The following is a 12,868-nucleotide window of genomic DNA, read 5'->3' on the forward strand; positions in this document are numbered from 1 at the left end:
TTAAGGGTGAAAAATAACTGGATTTACTAACAGCAGAAAGCCATTATAGCTTACATTACTCTGTGAGAATGAGGAATATTCTAATATCTCTAACATTAATGAAAAGAAAATGGATTTGTAATTCATGCTAGATCCTGTGAAGAGATCAATCAACATACTTATGTGGTTTTCATACATGTGTAGATATATATACAGTAGAATCTCCCAATAGCGGACACTCACGGGAATAAAAAAGTGTCCACTATTATGAGATGTCCCCTATTGGGAAAAAAGGCTTAAACATCTTTCTAAATGATGGAATCCTGTTCAGTACTCACTAAAGAGTGTAATAATCTACAAAACATGATTAAAAGCTAAATATAAATAAATAGTTTTGCACTGTAATAAGGCTTTAAAAAAATCTCAGCAATATAATTAAAGGTGTATTCTGGACAAAAACATTGTCTGATAGCACGGGGCCTGCCGCTGGGACCCCCCGCAATCTCCCTGCAGCACCCGGTTTCCGGGACTGGGGACGAGATGTCACGCCACACCCCCTCCATTCATGTCTATGGGAAGGGGCGTGACGGCCATCATGCCCCCTCCCATAGACATGAATGAGGTAATCATTTGGCAAGGGGGAGAATGATTTGGCACAGGGGGGGGGGGATGATTTGCCACCGGGGGGGGGGGGGGGTGATTTGGCACGGGGGGGGGGGTGAGTGAGCTTGGGGCTTAGCCACTAACTGGGGTATTGGCTGTACCCCCTGATGGCAGACCTGTGCACAAGGTAGGGTGACACATAAGCCTAGTTGTTCCCTATTGGGTGGTTTTTGTCCCCTATTGGGAGTGTTTTGTCCCCTATTGTTCCCTATTGTGTGTGTCCATGACCGTTATTGGGAATGTCCTCTATTCAGTGGGTTCAAATACATTAAGTCCTATGGGACTCTGCTGAGGAATTAAAAACTGTCCACTATTGGGAGGTGTCCCCTAATGGGAGGTGTCCACTAAGGGAGATTTTACTGTATCTACTGTATATATGCATATAAATATAAATTCTAATCTCTGTGTAATATATTTTATGTGCTCCTATACACAACAAAAACAAACTCAAAATACAAAGGTTAAAATAAGCTTCAAATTTGTCCTCAGCAACCATATGCATGATTCATATGATGACCTTCTGATGGAATTCATGTCACGTATAGATAATAGACTCAGTTTTCAGGGTTTATTGATATACAGTATGTTAAATAAATAAAAGAACAACAATATCAATATACACATTACAGTAACTGCAACAAAGGCTTTAAAATGCCTTAAGAACAATAACATTTGACTTATGTCTACTGCAAAGTAAAATGCAACTCTATACTAAGGAAAGGTTGACTTGGCAGTGAGTGCAGTGATTTTAATGTGGTAATGTTTCCATGAGTGCACTATGTCATACAGGACTCCGGTTGTTTCCCCATCCACTATTTATCAAGCTTTTGTAAATATCAAAAATGTTGTGCCTGCAAATGTAAGAAAATTGTGATCATTCTGGATGCAACCCATTGCGACCATGTTCAAGTTGCTTTAAAGGGGTTACCCAGGATTAGAAAAACAGAGATTATTTCTTTAAACAAACAGCACCACGACTGGGAGTGATATTGCAGCTCACTCCAATTGAAGTGAATGAATCCAAATTGTAAACCCCACAACCTGAAGACAGGTGTGGTGCTGTTTTTGGAAGAAATTAGCTGTCTTTTTCTATTCCTGGAAATTCCCTTAAAGGGGTACTCCACCCCTAGACATCTTATCCCCTATCCAAAGGCCGTTGGGGACCCCCGCATTCTACCATGCAGCACCCACCTGTAACAGCTTCCAGAACGGCTGGAGGCCCTCAGGCTAATACCATCCCGACCACGAGAACGGAAGATCGTAACGTCATGACTTCGTCAATGTGTGATGTCACACCTGCCCCCTCAATGCAAGTCTATGGGAGGGGGCATGGCAGCTGTCACGCCCCCTCCCATAGACTTGCATTGAGGGGGCGGGTGTGACGTCACACGGGGGCGGAGTTGTCACAATCTTCCGTTCTTGTGGTCGGGATGGTATTAGCCTGAGGGCCTCCAGCCGTTCCGGAACCTGTTGGAGGTGGGTGCTGCATGGCAGAATGCGGGGGTCCCCAGCGGCAGGACCCCCGCCATCAGACTTCTTATCCTCTGTCCTTTGGATAGGGGATAAGATGTCTAGGGGTGGAGTACCCCTTTAAAATGATAAATTACTGTCTATGGTGAGTGAAATATGAACTCTTTATTCATAACAAAATGATAGAAATATATTCAGAATTCTGTTAATATACACAACATACACTTTATATTATCTGTGTCACTGATAACATTTTGATTTAATGTTTACTAGGGACCCAAGTAAAATGAAGGAACACTCGGGTTTGATCCTAAATCATCCACATCCTGACTGCAGTCAATGCCACATTTAGCATTGTTCCAACCCAATTATAGAATGTGTATGTTGGGTGTGTCATGTTCTAATATTATCATTGATATTTTGCTCAGTCCAATCTTCTGAATGGCATAAAATCGCATATAGACAGGGGGTTGTCGTGGAGAGAAAATTTATTTAATTGTGAAATATATTTATTACATTACCATTCAGCCAGCACTAAGCTACAGTAAAAAGTGTCACTTGCTGATCAAAAATAGATTAGTAAGAACTGTGCCTCTATCTATCCCCTTACACATGGGGGGGTTGCGCTTTGTATAACTGTTTATTTTAGAAGGATACATACAAAGAATACACATGGGGGATGTTTGGCTGCTGGAACATTTTGTGATCATGAGATTAGAGTATTCCAGAAGAATGGAGCGCCTGGATGCGCATTCATGCCACTGCTTCATTCTTTATATTAGAATGAAAGATATCTGTACTTTGCCATCTACCATAGTTTGTAGGAGGAATGAAAGGAGCGGTGAGGCGCATGCACATCCCGCCACTTCATTTTGATAATAGACTCATGTCCCCATTCTTGAGATCACAGGGCATCCCAGCAATCAGCCCCCAAACTATCAGATAGTAGCCCTCTATCCTAAGGTTAAGGGATAACTTGTTAACATGGGACATACCCCCTTAAATCTGGCTTTTCACAGATATAACATCTTAAGTTAAATTAAAATATGCCAAAGTAAGATGTGCCAGATGTTGATTCTAGCATAATTTATTCCAATTTCTCGTGTCAATTGTTAAATCTGAGAAGCTTTGGGAGGTTACCACTTCCCGCTAAGCCCCATCCACAGATTTTTGCGCAAAACATCATTTAGGCAAAAATTTTTGATTTTAGTATATCAGTAAACTGGTGTATGTGGGTATAATCCCTACTATATATGCTGCTGACAGACAAGACTTTGTATGATTTGCAGAGCTTTCTTATGACATGTTTTCCTAACTGTGTGTTTACTGTAAGTTAGAGTGAACTCAATCAATACAGACTCCACAGGATAAGTATAAAACCTACAAGAACCATAAACTATAATGAGCTATAAAACTAATAAAGACCATTAAACAAGCATTGTAAGTCAGCACAGATATCTTCTCTAAATAACTATAGTATATCAACTACTGTGGAAAGAGGGATCTGGCTTCTTCCCAATTAAGTTCTTCAATTCTCATCTTGATGTTAAAGGGGTATTCCAGGATTTCTTTTTTACTTGACTATGCTACATGGGCTGTAAAGTTAGTGTAGTTCCTAATATAGTGTCTGTACCTGTGTGTGACGGTTTTCTCAGAATTCTTATGTGATTTTCACCCCACTATTTATTTTTAACAGCATACAAAATGACTGTTGTCTCAGATTTTTCCCAGGTTGCAATGCGGCCGAGGCCTGACTCACTAGTCAGCTGATGACAGGGAGCCTGTCTGCTTCAATGGGTGGAGAGAGCAATCTGCAAGTAAAGCAACAGCTGGAGGCACCCTGATTGAAAACCACAGGTCTTTTGTTTCAATGGCTGGGGTGACTGATGTGTGAGGGAGGAAAATGGCATTGTGGGATTTGTAGTCAAAAAAACATAAGTCAAACAGGAAATACAAGTTCACAAAACGCTAGCCACAGTGTTATGGTAATCTCATGATATCGCCATTTAGCCCCAAGACAAGCGCAGATCCTTCCTAAGCATGTCCGTTACTGTCTGCTTTAATGGGTGGAGGGATCGCTTGGTGGGAGTGAGATCAATCTGCAACTAATGCAACAGCTGGAGGCCCCCTGATTGAAAACCACAGGTCTTTTGAATGGATGCAGCTCATTTATGTTTCAATGGGTGGGATGGCTGATGTGTGGGAGGGAGGAAAATGGAATTATGGGATTTGTAGGCAAAAAAGAAACCTCAAACAGGAAATACCAGTTCACAAAATGCTATCCACAGTGTTATGGTAATCTCACAACATAGCCATTTAGTCTTAAGACAAGCATGGATCCTTCCTAAGCATGTCCATAATTGTGTACCAGGTTTGTACTAAAATCACCTTATGGTGGATAACTCCTTTTAATGTTTACGTGCATAGTCTTTCTACATGTCAAATGGAATTGCATCATGTTTGTCTAATTGATGAACAACAAATTCCTTCTTTTAAGAAACTACCATTGCAATACAGATATGAGGTGTACAAACTAGAGCTATGCTGTACAAAGCCTAACCTATTTTATGCATGAATAGATATCTGTCCCAACTATGGATTTGTCTTCAACACTTTATATAGAAAACTATGAATTGAATATTCAATAAGAATACTGTCTGTATTGAGTCTTTACAATCGATGTCCCTTCCACACCATGAAATTGTAGAATTAGCATTTTAAAGCACATATTCTTACATATCAATGTGATAAATAGTATAAATTGTTTGCAATTGTTTGATTCATGACAATAACTCACATTCAATTGTATGGCTGTCTCATCTGATTCCTTTTAGAAGAGAATAGTGAGAGCCTCATGCCGCACTACCTCTCTTGAAACCGGCCGGCATGGTGCGGCCTATTTTCTATAGGTAAAAATGTAATTTATTTAACACGTGTCAGGTGTCTATACTACTAACATATCCCCTATTAGAGAGCATGGTCTCAGAGAAAAAAATGAATGGAGCTTACCATGCATTTATCTCTATAATTAAATGACCGGTCGTTTGTCCGGCTTCTAGAACTAAAAGGGTCTTTAAAAAAGTGCAACATAATAACTGCTCCTTATACACTAGACATGGTCCTCTCATAAGAACAAGTCTAACATACAGTAGGTCTAAATTATGCACCACATATATTACACAAATGACAATATTACCCTATAAGATATATACTTGGTGGTAGTGATATCATTCCCTGCACTATGTAAATCAGTGATGTCCTGTCTGTAATGTATAAAAACAAAAATAAAACATTTATAAAACAGTGAAGGCATTAGAGTCACATAAACATCATATCTCTCATTTTTCCCCATATCACCTTCGGCATTATCTTCATTGTTGGCCTTTTCTGTAACTATAGGATGAGACAGTGATCATCTATAAGGTCTATATACCATAATTACAAAGCAGCAATAATGTTTTTGTTTTATTCTTCTTTACAGATAAAAGCTCACACACCTGTAGAAGTACTACACACATGCATTCGAGGTACTGAGTCTTGTGATGGTTGGGAAGTCATATAATGTATTGAAATACATGATAGTTCTAAAAGGTGTGTGTTTATGTACAGAAACACTTGTAGAAATCCATACATGTATATAATATGCAAGGACCCTGATCCCACCAAAATGAGCACTTTAAATGATAAAGCTTAGTCTAGGGCAGTGGTCTCCAATTCATGGTTCTCCTGCTGATGTGAAACTACAATGCCAAGCATGCCCTCACAGCGTGTTACTGGGTGTTGTAGTTTCCCAGAATCTGGAGAGCTCAGGATGGAAACCACTGATCTACTGAACTTCATCCCGAGGATGTGTATTAAGAATCTGCAGTTCAGTGCAACTATTTACAATTGCTTTTACCTAATAGGTTAGGTTTTTCATGAATGTACAGCTTGGTGGGATCAGTACAAGTAGCCAGGCATCAGTGTGTTAGAGAACTGTACAGCTCTTCATTACATACAGTATATCTTCAAATATAAAGACAAGTTCAGTATAAAAGTTGTATATTTATAAAACAAAAAAAAATACTTCTTGGTAATAGCTTTTCCCTGAAGTTTCACCACGTAGTTTACGATGGATTCATAAATATTGCCATTCTCTACAGCATGCTGTCTTGGCAGTGGGAACAGTCTTGCTCCAGTCACTTTATACTGCTTCAGTGGTTGCCTCGGGACACACTATTTTTAGCTAGTCAGCCTGATAAGGGAATAAACAGCATCAACAAGCCTCCGGAAAATCTGGAGAAGATTTTTTTCTTCCACATATGAAAGATACAAAAACAGAGCCAATCAACTAGCAAAAGTGTGTCAGGTGACTGGGCTGGCACATGCCGCTCACTGATTTTTCTGCACCCAGTCCCAACTTTCTTCATAGTCTTTACGATTCCTTTCTGCTTCAATGATTTCTTTGTACCTTCGGCGAAAGAATCCCATCTAAAAGAGAGGTGAAGCACAAAGAGGGTGTTAACCATAATAGAAATGAAAAGAGTAATAGAATTATTTACAGTTACAAACAAACAAAAGTTGTTTTGTTTAGAAAACCCATTTTCAAATACTCCCCTCTATAGACCCCCTCTATCATAGTCTCTTGACTCAATAAAGAACATGGACAACCCTGTTAAATCCAGGTATTCCTGATCCAAATATATACATATTAAAGTGAACATTTATCTTTATATATCTTCTCACATGTCTCCTAGACCAAAGAACAAAAGAGTCCAGAAGCTTTGGTAACATTACCATTGATTTTACTGAAAACACTGTTAACATGTCTTAGAATAAGGTACTTAATACTCTAGGACTAAATGCCCTTCATTTCATTTACACCACCCATCAATGATATGTTCTATTCTGTTTATTAATTTACAATGAGACTGAAATGACAATGTGCCCTCTATTACATCTGTATAGGCAACAATAAACATGTCCTATACACTGTAGATGTCAGGCTAGGAGAAAGTATTATTTATGCAATAAGGTAACTTATCTATAAAAGTTTTGATGTACCACCAACTATATTATATTTTTGCACTGTAGGTATGGGGGGAGTGGCTTCCCCCTTTAGTTGTGAACTCCTTCCATCCACAGGTTATTTTTAAATAGAACAAAGTATAGCTGGAACCTACACGCCTTAAGTACATATAATGCCTAGTAGTGAGTCTGCTTAGAGAGGTTATCAACTTAAGTAAAACGTATCCCTTGTCCACAGGATAGGGAATAATTGTCTGATCGCAGGGGATTCAACCAATGGAATCCCATGTGATCTCCTGAATGGGGCCAGACCCTTACCTCAGAAATGTTGGCGGCTGCTGCTTCTCACCAGAGTGCTCTGGACCCAACTTCTGAGATGCGCTGGTGCTAAACAGAAGTGACAAGCCACTCAGCCAATCACCGACTGAGATGGGACCCCGTTTTGGCTGGTGATTGGCTGAACGGCAGGTAACTGATCTTTAGCACCATCGTATCACAGAAGGTGAGGGGCCAGAGCACTTTTGTGAGATGCAGCAGACGGCAGCGTTTGAGGTGAAAGCCGAGCCCTGTTGGATCCTCTGCGATCAAACCCTTATAATGTTAGGGTTCCATCCGATATGAGGTCAGCTAAGTGCAGTGGATGGGTAACACAATTTGATCAAAATGTGTCCTAAAAGTCTTAATTTTACATGTACAGTAAATATAGCAGTAATGAAGTTTAAAATGTTCCATATGTTCAATGTTAATATGTTTGCAGAGTGCTGCTGTGCTGTCATTTTTGTATGACAAGAAATCCTTCTGATTTAAAAAATACAAATGACACTTGATAACCAATATTCTCATTTAAAAACTTTAAAAATGCAATTTCAAAAACCCTCATCCACCTCACTTTCTGACTGTATAGAACTATATTAAACAGTATAACATGTATTGGGCAAGGGTGCAGTTATTTTCCAAAAGATAAAGAAATACAATGGGGGAGATTTATCAAAACCTGTGCAGAGGCAGAGCGGTGCAGTAACCCATGGCAACCAATCAGATCGCTACTTTCCTTTTTAAAGAGACCTGTGAAAAATGAAAGAAGCGATCTGATTGGTTGCTATGGGAAACTGCACCGCTCTTCCTCTACACAAGTTTAGAGAAATCTCCCCAAATAAGATGTGAAGAAAGTAAAAATTCAAAAATGTTTTACAAAATTAAGATGAAACCAATAAAACTGTGCACATAACTTTTCTTTTACAAATAGAACACTTTTATTCCCCCCATTTTAGATTTTCTCCCAAAAAAACAGCCCTGGCTGACTACTATGGACTACGCACATAGCTTATTAAGGCATCAGCCAGAATTTCTGAGTAATGCGTTCTTACGTGCAGTATTCTGGCATGAGATCTATGGTAAAAGAGGGCCTGGTTTTCCCGAAACCACATTCACAAAGTAAACTTACAGCCAACTGAAATAATGGAACCATTCACTTCTACCAAAGGTAAAAAAATATATTTTATATTGACATTAAAATGACTTCCTTGTACTCACATATTTACTACATATTAACAACTGATTGTGCCACTAGTAGCAATAAACATATTCATTGTAATTGTACTAGGGATACAATGGTAACAGAATTACTGGAGGTTTTAGGCCTCATGAACACTGACTGCCATATTGTGGATCTGTATAGCTCAGAGCTGTAATTATAGAAATCAGATTGTATTTCTCTTTTTCTATATTTTTATTTTCAGGCTGCTGATCCTATCTTGATCACTGGGAAGGTGTTTAAAGAGGACCTGTGGCCACCTTAAAAAAACTGAACCCTTTAAAGAAGCTATGAACCCACATATATTGGGAAGAGTAGTCCATATCAAGAAACTGTCACCCCCAAGCTACTTAATGAAATTGCAAGGTAATTTTTTGGGGTTGGCCACATGCACTCTTTGAGCGTCATAAACATGGCAGTTCCATGTGCACAGGGCACAGAGAGCCCCAGCTGTTCTACACTATGTGGAACACACACACTCCTTGTTCCACTGTATAGTGCCTCCATATGGTACACTGTATTATCATGCCTCCATATGGTATACTGTATTATCATGCCTCCATGTGACACGGTATTATGGATAGATCTTGCCCTAAAACAAAGCTTCTATGTTATCAAATTTAATTACATAGCTAATAAATGTAATATAAAGCTTTTACTCTGATTAATAAAGATGATAAAGAGTTGTGTGTTTCCCTCTAAATTTGTATATATTAATATGTCCACCTGTTGATATGATGATTTTGATGCCATAATGAAATGTGGTGGATGACAAGGGGTGAAAGTCTGGGCTGCAAAACACCAGAAAAGATGCAGGTATGGGCACAGTTCTGGCTGTAAGCATACCTAGTAGCACTGATATGCTATACCAACATGCTAAGGGGGAAAGATTCAGCTAGGTGAAAATTTTTTAGGGATCTCGGCACCAAAGGGGAGTGTATGAGAAGAATGCTTTGAAATGGGCAGAAATAGCGCTACTGGCCGCTGTGGGTCTGATCTTTTGCATTGGAATGCCAGCTTTTTTCTCTGCAGGAGGTGAACAAGGACCCAAGGCTAATGTTGATGGCTGAGAGATGTAGTGCAGACTCATGTGGACTTATATTGATCCTATGCAACCCACAAGTCTCCCACCCCATTTTTCCTTACATTTGGAGCAATATAGTTAACAATCCAGGATTCTTTTTTATTTGACTGTGCTTCAGGGGCTGCAGTTAGTGTAGTTCATAATATAGTGTCTGTTAACTGTGTTTGATGGCTGGTCTAACAATTCTTAAGTGATCTTTGCCTTGGTGTTCATTAGCGAGCTTTTCCCAGGTTGCAGTGTGGCCCAAGCACTAGTCAGGTGTTGAAAGGGAGCATAGTAGTGCTTCAATGGGTGGAGCAACCACTGGGGGGGGGCGGGATCTCATTCTCCAAAGGGCTGCAGGAAATTGTAGTTTCAAGCACAGCAAGCATGGAAGGAAGAGTAGCTGTGCTGAAATTGGTGGTGTGACTGATGTGTGGGAGGGAGAAAAGTGAACTCACACTTACAAACAAGGACTTGTAGTTGGAGGGAGAAAATTACAACAGTAAATGCAGTAATTTCACAAAAAGAAAGCAGCAGCTATATAGTGGACTCACAACACAACAATTTTGCCCTAAGACAAGCACGGATCCTTCCTAAGCATATCTGTCACGATCACACCCTATCGGTCCAGCTAAGACGCTAGAAAGAGATGGTGCAAGGGTTAAGGCCACCAGACCTCTGGGTATCCACTACTAGTCCAAGCAAGTCACCAAATTAACCCTTAGATAAACGTGTTTCCACCAAATCTGATAAAAGGTATCACAGTGCTATAGCTATATATATATATATATATATATATATATATATATATATATATATATATAAATACAGGAACAAATGACATACAGGTACAAAAATATATAAAAAAGTTTTTGTAAGGCAAGTTCAGAAAAACAAAAGATGAAGTTCTTACAGCATGATGATATAGCAGTCCATGAGAGTGAGAGTCCAGCTCTTCTCTGCTTTTTGCACAGCCTTGAACAACCAACTTTGAGTCTAGCATTGTTTTAAATATCATATCTGCTTTCTTGGGAGGGAGACTCCAATCCCCCCTCCACTCTGATCCCACCAGGGGGTCTTCTCTCTTCCTGGCCCCCTTATCTGTGTGATTATATGATGGGACCAGAGTGCCCCTCACATCCTGCTGCTTCAAAAGAGCCTTTGCCTTCAAAGGAGATGTAAACAAACAGCCAGACCCCCAATAAAATGCAATACACAAAAGGATACACCATCTGAATGACCTCTTACCCATGTCTTGGATAATACATCACACACAGTTATAATTTATAATACACATATAGGATTTTAATAATCATGCCTTGGGCCTGACACCTCCCCCTTAAGATGTGGACAGAGAGATCTTGCCTCTCCAGGCTGATAGATCTGTCTCCCTTAACCATCTATTTCTTTTCCTGACACCACAGGCCCTGCATTCCCAGGCAAAGATGGCACTGAAGGGGCCTATTTCCTCATTTAGCTGCCTTTTCTCTGCAGCTAAGAGCTGTGGATTGATCTCCACATCCTGAAGGGATCCCTGGCTCTTAGCTTCCTCCACTAGGTCCAGTAGGGGATCACTACCCAGCCCTTCCTCTGGTGCACTGCATACACTGTGTACCACCTCCTCAGGGTCATAGTATGCCATATTAATGTGGTACTGTTTCTGCCTCTGACCTTTCTCATCAAGGGCAACTACATATGTGGTGGGTTCTAGGCGCTGCAGAATGGGGAAGGGACCCTCCCAGGCAGCCTGCAACTTATTCTGCCTGATGGGGTTCAGAACCATTTCCTTCTGTCCCACTTCATAGACCCGATCCCTTGCATTGTGATCATACCAGTACTTCTGCCTGGACTGTGCTGCTGTGAGGTTGTCATGTGCCAGCCCAGTCAATGTCTGCATCCTGTCCCTGAATCTCAGAGCATACTCCACCACATAAGTCTCAAGGGCAGGTAGCCCTCCTTCCCATTCTTCCCTAACTAAATCTCGGGGTCCCCGCACTTTGTGACCATATAATAACTCAAAGGGTGAGAAACCTGTAGGCTCTTGGGGTACCTCCCTGTAAGCAAATAACAGATGGGGTAAATACTTTTCCCAGTCTCTGCCCTCCGATTCTACAAATGTTTTTAACATTTGTTTCAAGGAGCCATTGTTACCGGACACTCTGTCCAACCAATGTAGAGGGTTGTGATCAGTTATGACAGTAAAATCCCTGCCATACAGGTATGGCTGTAATTTTTGCAAAGCCCAGACCACAGCTAGACATTCCTTCTCTATGACCGCATAGGCCACTCCCAAATGTCCTGCCAGGTGGGTCTCATGGGCCAACCTCAGCAGCTCTTTACTGTACTGCCTAAGAACCACTAACGGCCTTCCTCTCTCCTGGGCCGCTAACATGCCTTTGGAAAGGGACTACCAGTACAAGATATCATTTTCCCAATATACCCGATGCCCATCTGTGTCAACACCTGTATGTTCAGCACGTTGTCTCAGCCCTTCAAGGGAAGGGTCACTGTGCAGATCTTCCCGGAAATGCTCACTTCCCTCCCCCCATCTTTGGGCATCAGGGAGCACATTCCCCCAGGTGAACTAGCATCTCCACCTTCCTCTCCCTCAGTTCCAGACATAACAATGTTACAGGCATCATACACAGGGCTATCCCTCCTTCCCTCCTCCTCCTTAGGCTAACAGGATTGGGACATAGCACTCACTGCTGGTCCCTCATCCTTACATGTCACCAGGGGCACACCAACCCCTCCCCCTAGCCCATCTCCACTAGGTTTTGGCATTGGCAATGCATTGTAACCACATTTTACAATACACCCCATTCCACTTTTGGAAAACATTACAGGTTCAGTCACAGGTAAACAATTATCAATCCCCTGCACTCCCTCCCAGTTACCACATTTCACAATACACCACATTTCACTTTTGGAAAACATTACTGGTTCAGTCACAGGTAAACAATTATCAATCCCCTGCACTCCCTCTCAGTTACCACATTTCGCAGTGTCTCCCAAAGTCTCGCACAGTACCTCAGAATGAACAGGGCGCTCTCCTAGCCCATCCGGTGTGCAGGTAGTGTCCTCTGGAGCATAATGACACAGCATCCGACCCAAATCATTCCCCAGCAGAACATTGACAGGGATGTCCT

General features: G+C 41.0%; 1 protein-coding gene across 2 annotated transcripts in view; it reads right to left on the reverse strand.

The window, feature by feature from the left end:
• Positions 1–2,138: 2,138 nt before the first annotated feature.
• ITGA9 (integrin subunit alpha 9) overlaps positions 2,139–12,868 on the reverse strand; it is a 519,026-nt gene continuing 508,296 nt past the window's right edge. For both annotated transcript variants that reach the window (XM_056520347.1, XM_056520346.1), the window contains one exon: positions 2,139–6,582. In XM_056520347.1, the coding sequence (XP_056376322.1) occupies positions 6,484–6,582 (99 nt within the window). In that variant the 3' untranslated portion in view covers positions 2,139–6,483. The remainder of the gene's footprint in view (positions 6,583–12,868) is intronic.

Source organism: Hyla sarda, chromosome 5 (genome assembly GCF_029499605.1).
Source record: "Hyla sarda isolate aHylSar1 chromosome 5, aHylSar1.hap1, whole genome shotgun sequence".
Taxonomy (NCBI): Eukaryota; Metazoa; Chordata; class Amphibia; order Anura; family Hylidae; genus Hyla; species Hyla sarda.